Here is a 20,342-nt window from a genome sequence, read left to right as displayed (position 1 = left end):
ATAATGAAGAGTCGAATATATTTTGGGAAGATTCACAAATTCCCGAAGAAGAACCGGAAGAAGAGGAACCGAAAGAGGAGGAACCGGAAGAGGAGGAACTGGAAGAAGAGGAACCGGAAGAGGAGGAATCGGAAGAGGAGGAACCGAAAGAAGAAGAGGTTCCAGAAGAAGAAATATTGATACCTATAGTAAATCGATTAAAAAAAAGAAAATTCTCAACCAACGGACCAAAGTTAATAATGGTCAATGGTGTTTCCGCCGGGGAAGCAAAATATTGGGAAGATTACCAATTTTCCAATGAATCGGATCCCGATGAGGATTCCGATGATGTTATAGAAATTACCTCTACCCAATTTAATAAAGCGAAAGAAAATAATAAGGGAAAAGGTATAAAAATAGAGAAACCCGATTCTAACCCCGATGAACTTTATATGTATCGGCAACATCAGTATTTCCTAAAATGTAACAATGACCTGGGAACCTCTAAACCACCAGGTTTTTCTAAACCATTGTGGAAAACGACAGCTCGTATTAGGGGAGCATCATATATCCCTAGGAAATTAGCAAAACGAACCAAGTCCGAAGAAGAAGAAACGAGTGAGTCAGATTAAAGAGTTGTAATCATGTTGTGTAATATATGTAATATAGTGTGCTTGTACTTTTATGTTCTATGTAAAAATTGCTTGTATTGTTTGTTAATTATCTTTTACGAATCTAATCCTTGTCTATTTTACAGTATAAAAACAAAATGGACGTTAAGGGTAGACAACCGAATATTTTAGAAGACCTACCAGAGGATATAATTGAGGAAATCTTGTCTAGAGTCGGTCAGAATTCATCAGCACATTTAGTTATGGCGAAATCAACTTGTCAAACATTTGAAAGACTTTCCAGAAATGCCTTAGTTTATAAAAGGCTTTCCTTTGATAGGAGGGGTATATCACATTGGGGAGACCGTAAGTTACGCCGTGTTTTCTTTAAAGCGTTAAATGCGGGGAACCCAAATGCAATTTTACGCTACGGGTTAAGAACCTATTTTGACTCAACATATCCCAACATAGGATTTCTTAAGTTAGAAAGAGCTTCTAACATGCAACATAAAGAAGCATGTTATGCTTACGGGTTAATAATGTTCGCTTCTCATCAAATTGAGAAAAAGAACATTGGGTTGCAACTTTTAAATAAAACATTCCCACAAGTGATGGACTCGATAGTTGAGATGAGAAACAAGGTTTTTAGATTATTACGGGGCTGTTTGACATTACGAAACCCTCGTCCTTTTGACGACATTACAACATGCTGTCTTGTCAACGGTCACAACGGTTATGTTCCACAAGACCAAGGATGGGAAGTAGTCATTGTAAAACCAGAATGCATGACTTGTTTCTGGACGTATAAATTACGTGTCTTTATTGCCTTTGTTGAACGACTTGCGTATTAACTAGAATTGTCTTCGCACCTGTTTTGTATCAAAGTTTTTATGTGCTATATTTCATGCTATATGTAAAATAGCGGTATTGTAAGTTTGCAAAATATTGTATAAAATTTTGAATGTGAAATATTATTATAATCAGTTTTCATATAGAATTGTAGTAGTTGAATTATATGTTAGCTACTAAGTATGAACTTAACGGGTAGGTATTACCCGAATTAAAACTTATAAAACGCTAATATGAAGAAAAAGCTTTTATAAATGAGTTCATATTATGCTACGGAATACTATTTGTAAAGACCCGTCTTAATCCATCTGAACGAAGTCCATATCGATTATAAACAATTCACAACAGTTGATTACATCGCGAGGTACTTGACCTCTATATGATACATTTTACAAACATTGCATTCGTTTTTGAAAAGACAATCTTTCATTATATCGAAAGTTGACAACATGCATACCATTTCGTAATATATCTTACTATAATTGACTTAATAATAATCTTGATGAACTCAACGAATTGAATGAAACTTCCTTGAAATATGTCATGAATGACTCCAAGTAATATCTCTAAGATGAGCAAATGCACAGCGGAAGATTTCTTTCGTACCTGAGAATAAACATGCTTTAAAGTGTCAACCAAAAGGTTGGTGAGTTCATTAGTTTTTCATAAACATTCATTTCCATCATTTTAATAGACCACAAGATTTCATATTTCCATTTCTCATAAACATACGTCCCATGCATAGAGACAAAATATCATTCATATGGATTGAACACCTGGTAACCGACATTCACAATATACATATAAGAATATCCCCATCATTCCGGGATCCTCCTTCGGACATGATATAAATTTCGAAGTACTAAAGCATCTGGTACTTTGGATGGGGCTTGTTGGGCCCGATAGATCTATCTTTAGGATTCGCGTCAATTAGGGTGTCTGTTCCCTAATTCTTAGATTACCAGACTAAAAAGGGGCATATTCGGTTTAATAATCCAGCCATAGAATGTAGTTTCATTTACTCGTGTCTATTTCGTAAAACAGTTATAAAAGCATCGCATGTATTCTCAGCCCAAAAATATAAAGGGTAAAAAGGTAAATGAAACTCACCATACTGTATTTCGTAGTAAAAATACATATAACGTCATTGAACAAGTGCAAGGTTGGCCTCGGATTCACGAACCTAAATTAATTATATATATTTATGTGTTGGTCAATATTTGTCTAACAAATTAGGTCAAGTCATAGTGTACCACAATCCTAATGCTCGAGACTAATATGCAAAAGTCAACAAAAGTAAATTTGACTCAAAATAATTTCCAAAAATCTATACATGATTAATATATAGTTTAAATATCGTCGTTTTATATTTTTTAAATATTTTTAAAAGATTTATTAGAGTAAATAATATAATTTATTTATTAATAAATAAAATTTTATATTAAATTTATATAATAAAATATACTTTTATATATATTAAGTAATAAAATTTATAGGGTTCATTTAATATTATAAAGATAATATGATAGGTATTATTAAAGTAAGTTATTACACGTAGTAAAATATGTTTGTATCACATATTTATTTGATAAAATAATATCTATAATGATAGTAAGTAAAAGTTGTATTATTTTGTAATAATAATTATTATTATAAAAATATCAATATTTATAATTACTAAGATGACATTATGATAAAACGATAATTCTAATTATGATAACTTTAATATTTACGATAATTTTTAATATTATCTTTAAAATAATAATTCTATTTAAAATAATAATAATAATGATATTTTATAGTAACAATGACATTTCTATTAAAATGATAATTTTTGTTAAAATGATAGTTTTAATACTAACTATACTTTTAATAATAATAGTAATGATAAAAATAATAAGAACGATAATTTTATCTAAATCAATATCTTATAATATTTTAATTTCATCATGATACTCTTACCCATTATTTCCTAATCGTTTCGTTTAATAGCTTTTAATCGTCTTTTATATCGTGTTCATAATAATGATAATAATAGTAATCAAAATAATTAGGTGTTACAAATATTTATTTTAATTACACTAATATTAATAATGATAGTTACTATAAAAGTATTAATGATAATACTAATAATTATTTTAATGATAATATAGTAATAATAATAATAACAATAACCATTTTTAAATAATGATATATATATTAATAATGATAATAATAATAATACCAATAATAATAATAATAATAATAATAATAATAATAATAATAATAATAATAATAATAATAATAATTGGATAATAATAATAATACTAATTATAACTTTAACGATAATAACGATAGTAATAATTAAAAAAAATAAAAATTTTTAATGATAAATCCCTTTTATTGATAAAGATAATAATAATGATAATAATAAGATAAAACTAGAACGACGATAAAAACAACGATAATAATAATCATTTTTAATAAAAATATCGAAAATTCAATTGATTATAACTTCTGATCCGTTCATCGAAACCATTCGATATCTAAAGGAAAAGTTCTAAATTTTTCGCCAGCTTTCCAAGGACATGCATATCTTATACCTTATCTCAACCGCAAGTGTAACTAATTCAAGATTCAAACTAACCTGTCTAAGGGCAATATCAAAAGTACAAGCATGCGTAATCTTAAATACTCGAGCACTAGTCAGGGATAGTATGTAAAAGTTAAATTATGAGTACTCACGTATCAATATTGAGATTCAATATTGCAGAAAAGGTACGTAGACGCAACGGAAATGATAAACACTATATTGACCTCACGAGCATACCCATGAACCATACTCAATCACCTCCATAGCTATAACCCATAATTTCCTTAATCCTATCCCACTCGAAAAACAATTTCGAAATCACTTGGCCAGCACTCCGTCGTAATATTTTATGTATACTAATAATATCTTGAAATAATACGGAGTAAATATATATATGTAAATCGATTGAGAGAGTTTAGAGAAAAATATTTTCAAGTTTCTATGAAATAATGAAACCTATTGAATTCTATTTATAATAGATTTATGAATTATTAAAGTGAATTATTAAAGTATGAATTATTAAAGTGAATTATTAAAGTATGAATTATTAAAGTGAATTATTAAAGTTAAAGTAAAGTAAAAATAAAGTAAAGGTAAAGTTTAAGTATAGTAAAAGTATAAAACTATGTACGTATAATACGCGTATAAATATATATAATATTAATTTAAATCGTTATATATATTTAATAAAATAAAATATAAATATCGTTATCTTTATCATACTAGTTAAGTAATGAGTTGTCAAAAGTGGTTCTAGATATTTATAAAAGTTATATACGTTTTAATAATAAAGTTCTTTTTAAACTGAAAACGTTTTTGTACGTTTGAAACTAAATAGATCAATCGAGTCTTTATGAGATTCAATCTTTCACTATCCTTTGTCTAGTTCTCAATGATTGACAATTTGTTCTTATTTATAAATCACTTTACCATTTTCCGAATATTGTTAAAATGGAAAGATTTCTCAAATCAACGTGGGCCTTTCAACAGAGACTTGTAATCATAATTCAATATATCTGATAATTCAATCATTTGATCTTATCTTCTAATTCCATTGATAAACATTTTGAAACAGATACAATCATATAAAGTATTTAATCTAATATTTTGTTTACGTTTCAAGTTATAATATATATACACATATACATATATAATCATATTCGTTTAATGGTTCGTGAATCGTTGGAACTTGGCTGAGGTTGAATGAATGTATGAACATAGTTTAAAATTATTGAAATTTAACTTAATAAATATTGACTATCGTGTCGGAAACATATAAAGATTAAAGTTTAAATTTGATTGGAAATTTCCGGGTTGTCACACTATTTACTACTCTTAATATTCTATATGATTAACTTAATTCTTTTGGCTATTTTTGAAGGAAATGGTACCGACTACTCATCAGAACTTGAACATGAGTGAGGAAGACTTCCGTGCTTTCCTTGCAGCAAATATAGCCGCAGTACAGGCTGCAATGCAAAACAACAATAACTCAGGGTCTAGCAGTGGAGTTAACTCTACAGGAAACCGTGTAGGATACTCCTACAAGGCTTTCACTGCTCGTAAACCTCTGGAATTCGATGGAACTGAAGGACCAGTCGGACTGAAACGATGGACCGAAAAGGTCGAATCTGTGTTTGCTATAAGCAAATGTGCTGAGGAAGATAAGGTAAAGTATGCCACGCATACCTTCACAGGTACTGCGTTAACATGGTGGAATACCTATCTCGAACAAGTGGGGACAAGATGCTGCTTATGCACCACCGTGGTCAGCATTCAAACACTTAATGAATGAGTAGTACCGTCCCAGAAAGGAGGTCAATAAGCTCAAGGTAGAGCTTAGAGGGTTACGAACACAAGGGTTTGATATTACCACGTACAAACGACGATTCACAGAGTTGTGCCTATTGTGTCCGGGAGCGTTCGAAGATGAAGAAGAGAAAATCGACGCATTTGTAAAAGGGTTACCGGAAAGGATCCAAGAGGATATAAGTTCACACGAGCCCGCCTCCATACAAAAGGCAAGTCGAATGGCTCATAAACTTATAAATCAAATTGAGGAAAGGATTAAAGAACAGGCGGTCGAAGAAGCCAATATGAAACAAGTCAAGAGGAAATGGGAAGAAACCAGTGACAAGGGTCACAATTTCAATAATCAACCCAACAATCATAACTACAATCGCACCAATTTTCACAACAACAAACGCAACCACAACAACCACCCCAGCAATAACTACAACAACCGTTTCAACAACAATAACAACCGCAACAACAACAATCCCAATAATAACAACAAGAGGCAGAAATTCTTCCAGAGATGTGAAGGATACCATCCAACTAGGCTCTGTACAGCAGTGTGTACTAAGTGTAATAGAAAGGGCCATGTTGCGAGAAAGTGCGAAATCTACGGATCAATGGCTAAGGGAACAAATAATGCCGGAACAAGTTATGCAGACATTACCTGTTTCGGATGCGGGAAGAAGGGCCATTACAAAAATATGTGTCCAAATCAGGGGGATAATAATGGGTAAGGCCGAGGAAGAGTCTTCAACATTAATGCGGTTAAAGCGCAGGAAGACCCGGAGCTTGTTACGGGTACGTTTCTTATTGACAAAACATCTGCTTATCTTTTATTTGATTTGGGTGCGGATAGAAGCTATATGAGTAAGGATTTCTGTGCTAAATTAAGTTATCCACTGACGTCTTTGGATAATAAGTTTATACTAGAATTAGCAAACGGTAAATTAATTGCAGCAGATAATATATGTCGGAATCGAGAAATTAAACTGGTTAGCGAAACATTTAAGATTGATTTTATACCAGTAGAGTTAGGGAGTTTTGATGTGATAATCGGCATGGACTGGTTGAAAGAGGTGAAAGCAGAGATCGTATGTTACAAAAATGCAATTTGCATTGTACGAGAAGAAGGAAAACCCTTAATGGTGTACAGAGAAAAGAGCAACGCGAAGCTAAATCTTATTAGTAATTTGAAGGCGCAAAAGTTAATAAGAAAGGGTTGCTACGCTGTTCTAGCACACGTCGAGAAACTACAAACTGAAGAAAAGAGCATCAACGATGTTCCCGTCGCAAAAGAATTTCCCGATGTATTTCCGAAAGAATTACCGGGATTATCTCCACACCGATCCGTTAAATTTCAAATAGATCTTGTACCGAGAGCTGCACCAATAGCTCGTGCTCCATACAGACTCGCACCCAGCGAAATGAAGGAACTTCAAAGCCAATTACAAGAACTTCTAGAGCGTGGTTTCATACAACCAAGTACATCACCATGGGGAGCTCCTGTTTTGTTTGTCAAAAAGAAGGATGGTACATTCAGGTTGTGTATCGACTACCGAGATTTGAACAAACTTACCATTAAGAACCGTTACCTACTACCGAGAATCGATGACTTATTTGATCAATTACAAGGCTCATCAGTTTATTCGAAGATTGATTTAAGTTCTGGGTATCATCAAATGCGGGTGAAGGAGGACGATATTCCGAAGACTGCTTTCAGAATGCGTTACGGTCATTACGAGTTTATGGTTATGCCGTTTGGATTGACTAACGCACCAGCTGTGTTCATGGACCTCATGAACCGTATGTGGCCATATCTCGACAAGTTTGTCATTGTTTTCATTGATGACATACTTATCTACTCAAAGAATGATCAAGAGCACGAAGAACATTTGAGAAAAGTGCTAGAGTTGTTGAGGAAAGAAAAACTGTACGCTAAGTTTTCAAAGTGTGCATTTTGGTTGGAAGAAGTTCAATTCCTCGATCACATAGTGAACAAAGAAGGTATTCAGGTGGATCCGGCAAAGATTGAGACCGTTGAAAAGTGGGAAACCCCTAAAACTCCGAAGCATATACCCCAATTTTTAGGACTGGCTGGTTACTACAGAAGATTCATCCAAGATTTTTCCAAAATAGCAAAACCCTTGACTGCATTAATGCATAAAGGGAAGAAATTTGAATGGAAGGATGAACAAGAAAAAGCGTTTCGATTGTTGAAGAAAAAGTTAACTACGGAACCTATATTGTCATTGCCTGAAGAGAATGATGATTTTGTGATATATTGTGACTCCTCAAAGCAAGGCCTCGGTTGTATATTAATGCAACGAACGAAGGTAAATTGCTTATGCGTCTAGACAATTGAAGATTCATGAGCAAAATTATACGACACATGATTTGGAATTAGGCGCTGTTGTTTTTGCATTAAAGACTTGGAGGCACTACTTATATGGGGTCAAAAGTATTATATATACCGACCACAAAAGTCTTCAACATATATTTAATCAGAAACAACTGAACATGAGGTAGCGCAGGTGGATTGAATTGTTGAATGATTACGACTTTGAGATTCGTTACCACCCAGGGAAGGCGAATGTGGTAGCCGATGCTTTGAGTAGAAAGGACAGAGAACCCATTCGAGTAAAAGCTATGAATATAATGATTTACAATAACCTTACTACTTAAATAAAGGAGGAGCCATAAGGAGTTTTAAAAGAAGGAAATTTAAAGGATGAAATACTCAAAGGATTGGAGAAGCATCTTAATATTCGGGAAGACGGAACCCAGTATAGGGCTGAAAGAATTTGGGTACCAAAATTTGGAGATATGAGAGTAATGGTACTTAGAGAAGCTCATAAAACCAGATACTCAATACATCCTGGAATGGGGAAGATGTACAAAGATCTCAAGAAACATTTTTGGTGGCCAGGTATGAAAGTCGATGTTGCTAAATACGTAGGGGAATGTTTGACGAGTTCTAAGGTCAAAGCTGAGCATCAGAAACCATCAGGTCTACTTCAACAACCCGAAATCCCGGAATGGAAATGGGAAAACATTACCATGGATTTCATCACTAAATTGCCAAGGACTGCAAGTGGTTTTGATACTATTTGGGTAATAGTTGATCGTCTCACCAAATCAGCACACTTCCTGCCAATAAGAGAAGATGACAAGATGGAGAAGTTAGCACGACTGTATTTGAAGGAAGTCATCTCCAGACATGGAATACCAATCTCTATTATCTCTGATAGGGATGGCAGATTTGTTTCAAGGTTTTGGCAGACATTACAACAAGCATTGGGAAATCGTCTAGACATGAGTACTGCCTATCATCCACAAACCGATGGGCAGAGCGAAAGGACGATACAGACTCCTGAAGACATGCTACGAGCATGTGTTATTGATTTTGGAAATGGATGGGATCGACATCTACCATTATAAGAATTTTCCTACAACAACAGTTACCACTCGAGTATCGAAATGGCACCGTTCAAAGCACTTTATGGTAGAAAGTGCAGATCTCCAATTTGTTTATATATATTAAATGTAGTGACCCGAACTTTTCCATGTTTATATATATTAAATGAAATTGATATTTATATGATTAAGTGTTTCCAACATGTTAAGCAATCAAACTTGTTAAGACTTGATTAATTGAAATAGGTTTTATATAGACAATTGACCACCCAAGTTGACCGGTGATTCACGAACGTTAAAACTTGTAATAACTATATGATGTCATATATATGGATATATATATATAGTTAACATGGTATTATGATAAGTAAACATATCATTAAGTATATTAACAATGAACTACATATGTAAAAACAAGACTACTAACTTAATGATTTCGAAACTAGACATATATGTAACGATTATCGTTGTAACGACATTTAATTGTATATATATCATATTAAGATATATTAATATATCATAATATCATGATAATGTAATAATTTAACATCTCATTTGATATAATAAACAATGGGTTAACAACACTTAACAGGATCGTTAACCTAAAGGCTTCAAAACAACATTTACATGTAACGACTAACGATGACTTAACGACTCAGTTAAAATGTATATACATGTAGTGTTTTAATATGTATTTATACAATTTTGAAAGACTTCAAGACACTTATCAAAATACTTCTACTTAACAAAATGCTTACAATTACATCCTCGTTCAGTTTCATCAACAATTCTATTCGTATGCACCCGTATTCGTACTCGTACAATACACAGCTTTTAGATGTATGTACTATTGGTATATACACTCCAATGATCAGCTCTTAGTAGCCCATGTGAGTCACCTAACACATGTGGGAACCATCATTTGGCAACTAGCATGAAATATCTCATAAAATTACAAAAATATTAGTAATCATTCATGACTTATTTACATGTAAACAAAATTACACATCCTTTATATCTAATCCATATACCAACGACCAAAAACACCTACAAACACTTTCATTCATCAATTTTCTTCATTAGATTTATCTCTCTCAAGTTCTATCTTCAAGTTCTAAGTGTTCTTCATAAATTCTATAAGTTCTAGTTTCATAAAATCAAGAATACTTCCAAGTTTGCTAGCTTACTTCCAATCTTGTAAAGTGATCATCCAACCTTAAGAAATCTTTCTTATTTACAGTAAGATATCTTTCTAATATAAGGTAATACTCATATTCAAACTTTGATTCAATTTCTATAACTCTAACAATCTTATTTCGAGTGGAAATCTTACTTGAACTTGTTTTCGTGTCATGATTCTGCTTCAAGAACTTTCAAGCCGTCCAAGGATCCTTTGAAGCTAGATATATTTTTCTCATTTCCAGTGGGTTTATCTACAAAACCTGAGGTAGTAATGATGTTCATAACAGCATTCGATTCATATATATAAAACTACCTTATCCGAAGGTTTAAACTTGTAATCACTAGAACATAGTTTAGCTAATTCTAAACTTTTTCGCAAACAAAAGTTAATCCTTCTAACTTGACTTTTAAAATCAACTAAACACATGTTATATATCTATATGATATGCTAACTTAATGATTTAAAACCTGAAAACACGAAAAACACCGTAAAACTGGATATACGCCGTCGTAGTAACACCGCGGGCTGTTTTGAGTTAGTTAATTAAAAACTATGATAAACTTTGATTTAAAAGTTGTTCTTTTGGGAAAATGATTTTTCTTATGAACATGAAATATCCAAAAATCATGATTAAACTCAAAATGGAAGTATGTTTTCCAAAATGGTCATCTAGACGTCGTTCTTTCGACTGAAATGACTACCTTTACAAAAATGACTTGTAACCTGTATTTTCGACTATAAAATTATACTTTTTCTCTATAGATTCATAAACTTAAGTTCAATATGAAACCATAGCAATTGGATTCACTCAAAACAGATTTAAAACGAAGAAGTTATGGGTAAAGCAAGATTGGATATTTTTACTTGTTGTAGCTACGTGAAAATTGGTAACAAATCTATACAAATCATATCCTAGCTAACTTATATTATATTATACATGTATTCTAATATATTATGTAATCTTGGGATACCATAGACACGTATGCAAATGTTTTGACATATCATATCGACCCATCTATATATATTATTTGGAACAACCATAGACACTCTATATGCAGTAATGTTGGAGTTAGCTATACAGGGTTGAGGTTGATTCCAAAAATATATATACTTTGAGTTGTGATCTAGCCTGAGACGTGTATACACTGGGTCGTGGATTGGGTCAATATAATATATATCAATTTATTTCTGTACATCTAACTATGGACAACTAGTTGTAGGTTACTAACGAGGACAGCTGACTGAAAATATTTAAAACATTAAAACGTATTAAAAAATGTTGTAAATATATTTTGAACATACTTTGATATATGTACATATTTGTTATAGGTTCGTGAATCGACCAGTGACCAAGTCTTACTTCCCGACAAAGTAAAAATCTGTGAAAGTGAGTTATAGTCCCACTTTTAAAATCTAATATTTTGGGATGAGAATACATGTAGCTTTATAAATGTTTTATAAAATAGACACAAGTACGAAAAACTACATTCTATAGTTGGATTATTAAACCGAATATCGCCCTTCAAGTCTGGTAGCCTAAGAATTAGGGAAATGGCCCCTAATTGACGCGAATCCTAAAGATAGATATATTGGGCTTAACAACCCCCATTCAGGTTATGGATGGTTTAGTACTTCGAGATTATTATACAGACGAGAGGTTCTGTTTTGGGGATATTCTATGCATTAAGTTAACGTCGGTTACCAGGTGTTCAACATATGAATGATTTTTATCTCTATGCAGTTTGCGAAATGCCTGACAAGAGATGTGTTATAAAAATGAAATCTTGTGGTCTATTAGTATGATTTAATAATATGTAGGTTAAACCTATAACTCACCAACAATTTTGTTGACGTTTTAATCATGTTTATTCTCAGGTGATTATTAAGAGCTTCCGCTGTTGCATACTAAATTAAGGACAAGATTTGGAGTCCATGCTTGTATAATATTGTTTAAAAACTGCATTCGAAGACTAATGTTGATGTGTAATATTATTGTAAACCATTATGTAATGGTCGTGTGAAAAACGCTATATTTTAGATTATCATTATTTGATAATCGTCGTAATATTTTAAAGGTTATGGTTTGTTTTAAAATCGAATGCAGTCTTTGAAAAACGTCTCATATAGAGGTCAAAACCTCGCGACGAAATCAATTAATATGGAACATTTATAATTAATATGAACAGGACATTTCAAAGGAACCACCCACGTAACATGGTAAATCATAGTGACCCCCAAGTAATGTTTTCATTATTTTATTTCTTAATTCCACAATATCCTTATTTTGTCAATACAATTTCTTTTTAATGGTGGTTAGGAGTCACTGACAGGGGATCGAACGTGATGTCGACACCCTCCCACCTGATCATTTCTTTGGTACGAATCATTACAATCCTACTGCCCCATCCATTCGGGCATCATGTGACAACCCGAAAATTTCCGACCAAATTTAAACTTAATCTTTATATGTTTCCGACACGATAAGCAAAGTCTGTAATGTTGAAAATTTTAAAACTATATTCATGTAAGCAATTACCCTTTGACCGTGCTCGACGATTCACGAACATTTATGTGCATATAGATATGTATATAATATATATATATATATATATATATATATATATATATATATATATATATATATATATATATATATATATATATATATATATATATATATATATATATATAGTTATATTAATTGAAAACGTTAACAAAGTATTAGATGTATGATACTTTAAATGAACGTATTTGTTTCAATATATGTTTAATATATTTATCGACGAAATTAAAAGATAATATCAACTGATTGAATTATCAGATACATTGTAATATGATTGCGGGTCTATGTTATGAGGTCCACTGTGATTTAAGAAATCTATTCTTTTTGACAACATTCGAAAAATGGTAAAGTAATTTATAAGTAAGAACAAATGTGTCAATTAACGGGAACTAGACAAGGGTTAGTGGAGTTTCCTGTTCAATTTCCTATATAGGTGTTAACTAGTTAACTTTCATATTATTTAGGGTGAAAGTGAAATTTGAGAATATAGATAACTTAGGAAATAGATATCGAAAAGTTAAGTAAATCAACATTTTACATTAAGATGGTTTCATACGCTTATATTAATCATTGGACTTTATCCCACGTTTCACTAACAAACGTAATAAAAAAAAAAAAACTTGAAACCTATTATGAGTATGTTTAATTCTACTTTTATAAAATGTTTTATGATATAACGATTTCCATTATTTTAACCTTTTAACAAAATGATTCTTAAAAATATTTAGTTTTAGAAAAAAAAATTATCATATTTAATTGATTTAGTTTCAAACGTACAAAAACGTTTTCAGTTTAAAAAGAACTTTATTACTAAAACATATATAACTTTTATAAATATGTAGAACTACTTTTGACAACTCATTACTTAACCAGTATGATAAAGATAACGATATTTATATTTTATTTTATTAAATATATATAACGATTTAAATTAATGTTATATATATTTGTACGCGTATTATACGTACATAGTTTTATACTTTTTAACTTTACCTTTACTTTACTTTTACTTTACTTTAACTTTAATAATTCATACTTTAATAATTCACTTTAATAATTCATACTTTAATAATTCACTTTAATAATTCACTTTAATAATTCATACTTTAATAATTCACTTTAATAATTCAAAAATCTATTATAAATAGAATTCAATAAGTTTCATTATTTCGTAGAAACTTGAAAATATATTTCTCTAAACTCTCTCAATCGATTTACATATATATATTTACTCCACATTATTATTAGTATTATACATAAAATATTACGACGAGGTCATGAGCGGGTTATTTCAAAATGGGTTTTTCAAGCGGGATGGAATTAAGAAAATTATGGGTGATAGCTATGGAGGTGATGGGTATTATTCGGGGGTAGACTCGTGAGGGCAATCTAGTGTTTATCATCTCCGTTGCGTCTACGTACCTTTCCTACAATATGGAATCTCATTATTGATACGTGAGCACTCATAAGTTAACTTTTATATATTATTAGTGTATCCCTGACTAGTGCTCGAGTATATAGGATCATGCATGCTTGTATGTTTATTATTGTCGTTAGATAGGTTATGTTGAATCTTGAATTAGATACATATGCAACTGAGATAAGGTATATGATATGCATGTCATTAGAAAGCTAGCGAAAAATTAAGAACTTTTTCTTTAGAACTCGTGTGATTTCGATGAACGGATTAAAAGATATAGTCAACTGAATTATTATTAATTTTAGTATATTTATTGTTAAAATGATTATTATTACTATCGTCGTTATTATCGTCGTTATAATTATTATCTAATAATTATTATTATTATTATCAATATCATTAGCGTTATAAGTATTATTATTAAGAATTGTCATTTTTATTAGTATTACTACCGTTATTATCATTAAAATTATTATTTAACATTATCATTACTATTATTACTATTATTACTATTATCATTATTATTATTATTATCATTATTATAAATGTGATATAAAAGAGGATTAAAAACTATTAAACAAATCGATTAGGAAATAATGAGTATGAGTATCATGATGAAATTAAAATATGGTAAGATATTGATTTAGATAAAAATATCATTTTCAATATTTTTATCATTACTATTACTATTAAAAGTATTATTAATGTTAAAACTATCATTTTTACTAAACCTATTATTGCTAATGGAAATATCATTGTTATTATAAAATATCATTTTAGTATTATTATTAATAAAAATTATCATTTTTAATAGAATTATTATTATTACAGTTAATATTAAAAAGCTTCGTTATTATTAAGATTATCATGACTAGAATTATCATTTTATCATAATTAATATCGTCTTTAGTAAATATAAATATTGTTATTAGTAGAATAATAATAATTATTATTATTACAATATAATACAACTTTTACTTATTATTGTTATTATCAATAACAAATAAATATGTGATACAAAGATATTTTTACCACACTTAATATAATTTACATTAATATTACATACCACTATATTTTTATGATATGAAGTAAACTTTATAAATTATATTACTTAATATATATACAAGTATATTTTTAGCATATATAAATTTTAATATAAATTTCAATATAAATTTTTATTTATTAATAAATGACTTGTATTATTTTTACTTTAATAAAATCTGATAAATATATTTAAATATATAAAACGATTATTTAAGTTATATAATAAACATGAATAAAATTTTGTAAATCATCTTGAGTCAAATAGACTTTTGTTGACTTTTGCATATCGATCTCGAGCATTAGGATTGCGATACACTATGACCTGACCTAAATTATTAGACAGTTAATGACCAACATATAAATATATATATACTTAATGTAGGTTCGTGAATCCGAGGCCAACCTTTCACTTGTTCAATGACATCATATGTATTTTTACTACGAAATACAGTATTGTGAGTTTCATTTGCTCCCTTTTTAAATGCTTTTGCAATATATATTTTTGGGACTGAGAATACATGCACTTTTATAAATGTTTGACGAAATAGACATAAGTAATTAAAACTACATTCTATGGTTGAATTGTTATACCGGATATCGCCCTTGTTGAACTTGGTAACCTAAGAATCGGTGTTTATTATAATTGCCACCAATTGACGCGAATCCTAAAGATACATCTATGGGCCTTGACACGTCCCAGTCAGAGAATTTGAACTACTTTAGTACTTCGATGTTTATATATGGGGATATTCTAGATGCATTTTGTTAATGTCGGTTACCAGGTGTCCAATCCATACGAATGAATTTTAAACACTTGCGAGTGTATGATTATTGAATAAATGAAATCTTGTGGTCTATTAAAATTATGGAAATGATTGATTACGATAAACTAATGAACTCACCAACCTTTTGGTTGACACTTGAAAGCATGTTTACTCTCAGGTTTGAAAGAAATCTTCCGCTGTGCATTAGCTCATTTTAAAGATATTACTTGGAGTCATTCATGGCATATTTCGAAAGACGTTGCATTCGATAAAGATTATTGTTAAGTAAATGACAGATTAAGTCATTTATAGTTTAGATATTATGAAATGGTATGCATGTCTGTCATATTTCAATGTAATGAAAGTTGTCTTTTAAAAACGAATGCAATGTTTGTAAAATGTATCATATAGAGGTCAAATACCTTGCAATGTATCCATATGTTATTGTATTCATCCTTATGGATTGGGACGGGTCGTCTCACATCACTTGTAGTAAAACCCTCTCGGGTGAAGCCCGAACGCAAGACGTCTGTAACGCATCACATATTAAATTGCTAATAATGATTAAATAATATGTTATTCCTTCATGTTTTATGGCTTTTTCAATCATGATTACTGGGAGTGGAGTAGATGATGGGAGTGGAGTAGATGATGGTCATGGCATAGTGCATGTGTAGATATATACATCAATTTGACAGCTCACACGTATATTTTGCCACTTTCCAGATGCTAATAATATTATATTTATATTTATATAATACCTAAATAAATACGAGTAATATTTAATTAAATATGTTAAATAAAATCAACATATGGACATACAAGGTTGCAAAATTCGCTATTCGGGGATTAATCGGTCGGGACTTTAAAAGGATTAATTGATAATTCGGTGATTAATCGGGGATTAATCGGATTGTACTGTATACATTTAAATACTAAATTTTAAAAATTATATGTGTAAATATAGAAAAAAACATAAATATAAAAATAAACTCTAAAGTAATTGTCTAAAATTATCTATTTTGCTTAAAAACTATAAAGTTCTAATATAAATTCATGTTAAAATGTTAACCATTTTTTACTTTGACCAACTTTGATTACCAAATTCGATTTTGACCCATCAATTGACGTTGACCGTTTAATTAAACGGATTTTTAAAAATCGGAACGGATTACTTTTAAAAATGATTAATCGGGGATTAATCGGCGAGTAATTGGGTTTTTTGCAACACTGTGGACATAGATAGTTGGAAAGTAAGTGGGTTAGTTGTGTAGAATCAAAAGAATTATTTTCAAGTATGGGTACAGCTACAATTCTTATCTGTGTCCCTCAGTTTCGTCGTATATGGTTATATACTTCAAGACTTATATCATTATATATAGTCATCAAACTATAACAATGTAATAATAAGAACTCACGTATTGAAAAATATATACTGTATGTACTTTAAACCTTTCGTGCGTTCCTTCATTCATCGTGATCAAGATTCGATAATAGAATTATTTTAGAAGAGCACTGCGTGAGTTTTGATCTAAGGTACGGATTCCTTTTTCATATAGTATTTGTACGGATTCGTTTTCCGAAATCATTATATATCATTTTCAATTCCTGTTATTCTTTCAGCGTTATTCGATCATAAATTTTTAGATTGTGATTTATATGCTTCAAAATTGTTTTATGCTTCAAGATTGATTATTCATTCGTTATTATTTGTGGCAACAAAACTATGTTTTATGAAACTATTTTTGGATCGGTTGTGATATGGTTTTGATTTGTGTTGTTTCGAGCTATTAATCACATCTTTTGGGGCACTGGGGATGTGACATTGTGGAATTGACGGATTTGTAGGATTTGTTGGATTCGGTAGGGTGAGTGGTTGTGTTGTGTCTGCACACCATTTCACATTGTAGGGTGCACATTTGTAGGGTACATCTGGATCTGCAGGTCCTATGTACAAAATTGTCTGGCGGTTGTATGTTGGTCCATGGGACTTAACATGCAAACGTATGCGTTTTGTAGGAGCTCGATATGATACTTTTAAAATTATGGATTTGTCGGCTTTATACGATTTGATTTTGATTGATATGATAATATGAATTTTAAGATTTTATTTGAAAATATATTTTTGGGTCACAAAGAAATGTGTTTGAAAATACAAATGTTTGAAAAACTCATATATTATGTTCGTTATTTTATATTCGTTCACTGGGCAATTGGCTGAGCCGTAGTTTTTCCTTTCTTCTACGACAGGTACTCAGGGTTGATATGGGGAGTGAGAGACTTAGAAGACCTTGAAGATTATGCTTCAGAGATTATAGTTATTTTTAGACTCCTTTAATGATATGTATTTCAAAACTTATTAGAAATTTCAAATATTTGGAGATTATTATAACGTTCCAATTCCATGCCGAGTTGGGGTGTTACATGAAGACGACAGTAGCGACAGAGGTAAGATTACCGTAACTATCTGTTCTTTTTTGTTAACTGCCCAAATAAACCCTAATTATATTTGCATCGTTCGTTTATTGTCCCCCTAAATCATGTCGGACCCAATCTCCGCCCTAAACCACCTTCCATCGGACCTAATTGAAGAAGTTCTACCGTTTCTACCACCTAAATCCCTAGGCCGTTTCAAATCCGTTTCAAAACGATGGCACTCCCTGATTTCCAGGCCAGATTTTATTAGAACCCATATTCGTAACTGCAAGGAAAACAACTACCCCACCCACATGATTTTAGTTCCGGAAGATGAGGATTTTCTCTACTCAGTCAGTATTAAACAATTCAGCACCCAAACCGCACGTGCAACTGTAGCTGCTAAACGCCTGAATTTACAGGAACCATGGCTTCGAATTTTAGGGTCTTGCAACGGGCTTGTTTTAGCCAGTGATATACACGATAACCTCTATTTAGTCAATCCAACCACACGAGAGTCATTGAAAGTTCCAGATTCTGGTGGCAAAAGTATTGGTGGAACATATGGATTTGGTTATGATTTTTCCAAGGATGATTATAAAGTAATTTCTTATAAAGTCGTTTCAGATTCTGATCTTAATTGCAACTCTGTACACGTGTATAGTTTACGTAACAATTCATGGAACAAGTTGCCTAATTTCCCTTACCAACAACTTAAACGCCATAGTCGACATCCAGGGGTACTCTTGAACAATAATCTTCACTATGTAGTAACAAGCAGACACTCAACATTGACTATTGCTGCCTTTAGTTTAGCTACTGAAGAATTTCATGAAATGGAGTTGCCATATTCATTAAATAATGATGGGCCTAAGTGTTTCCAGGTCTTTGCTCTTGATAGGAAATTAGTTGCTGTTATGCGTGGTAGGTCACACTGTTCTGAATTATGGGTGATGGAGGAGTATGGAGTTTCTAATTCTTGGAAGAAACATAGTATTTTTCAAAATGTAATGCATCTGTTTTATGATATCTTTGCTCAAGTAAGCAATCGGGATATTTTGTTGAGTAATAATTATGGGAATGAATTTCTTATACACAAGATGGATGAGAGAAGATGCACAAGTGTAACAATTGAAGGGTGCCAAGAAATCACGTGTCGTGGTACGTACGTTGAAAGCCTTGAATCACTTAAACGTTTCCGTTAGAACATCACTTGCTTTATTTCAGTAATGCGTTTAAGTTGAGTCTGAAGTATGATACTTGGTAATATAGTATATGTTTGATGAAGATGAGTTTCTAGACTACGCTTTTAACTTCAGTATGTATGAAATTTAATTAGGATTAATGAATGAATTTTAATCTGAAATATGTTGGAAACTAAACTTGATTGTGGGCTATTTGTTTTGGATTTGGGCTTGCAAGTATACAAATATTTTGGATCAAGATTATAGCCCATTATGTAGAAACTTCTTGTAATATGTAGTAGTGAAAGTGTGTAGAATGTGTGTAGAATAATCTTGTAAAATATCTAAGTCTAGAATTATCATGAGAATACTTAGGAAATATCTAGATATTAGATGATGAAGTATTCTAGACTAGTCCATGGTGTAGTATAAATAGATGGATTCACCTCTCATTTGTAATCAAGCAACAAAGCAATTCAATAAGCAAATCAAGTAATAAACAAAGCCTTCAAGATCAATCAAACTTCTAAATCATCAATCCTCTCTT

The 20,342-nt window shown here is 31.1% G+C and overlaps 1 protein-coding gene across 1 annotated transcript; it reads left to right on the top strand.

Moving 5' to 3' along the window:
- The first annotated feature begins 18,736 nt into the window (after nucleotides 1–18,736).
- Nucleotides 18,737–19,816, top strand: LOC139889002 (F-box/kelch-repeat protein At3g06240-like). The gene has a single exon (XM_071871978.1). The coding sequence runs from the start codon at nucleotides 18,737–18,739 to the stop codon at nucleotides 19,814–19,816; it is 1,080 nt and encodes a 359-aa protein (XP_071728079.1).
- The last annotated feature ends 526 nt before the right edge of the window (nucleotides 19,817–20,342 follow it).

Source organism: Rutidosis leptorrhynchoides, chromosome 2 (assembly GCF_046630445.1).
Source record: "Rutidosis leptorrhynchoides isolate AG116_Rl617_1_P2 chromosome 2, CSIRO_AGI_Rlap_v1, whole genome shotgun sequence".
NCBI lineage: Eukaryota > Viridiplantae > Streptophyta > Magnoliopsida > Asterales > Asteraceae > Rutidosis > Rutidosis leptorrhynchoides.
Note: the sequence above shows the minus strand (reverse complement) of the source record. Positions and strands in the feature narration are given on the sequence as shown.

What these genes read in the sequence shown, in the direction of transcription:
- LOC139889002 (XM_071871978.1), top strand. Translation starts at nt 18,737, where the DNA reads ATGTCGGACCCAATCTCCGCCCTAAACCACCTTCCATCGGACCTAATT.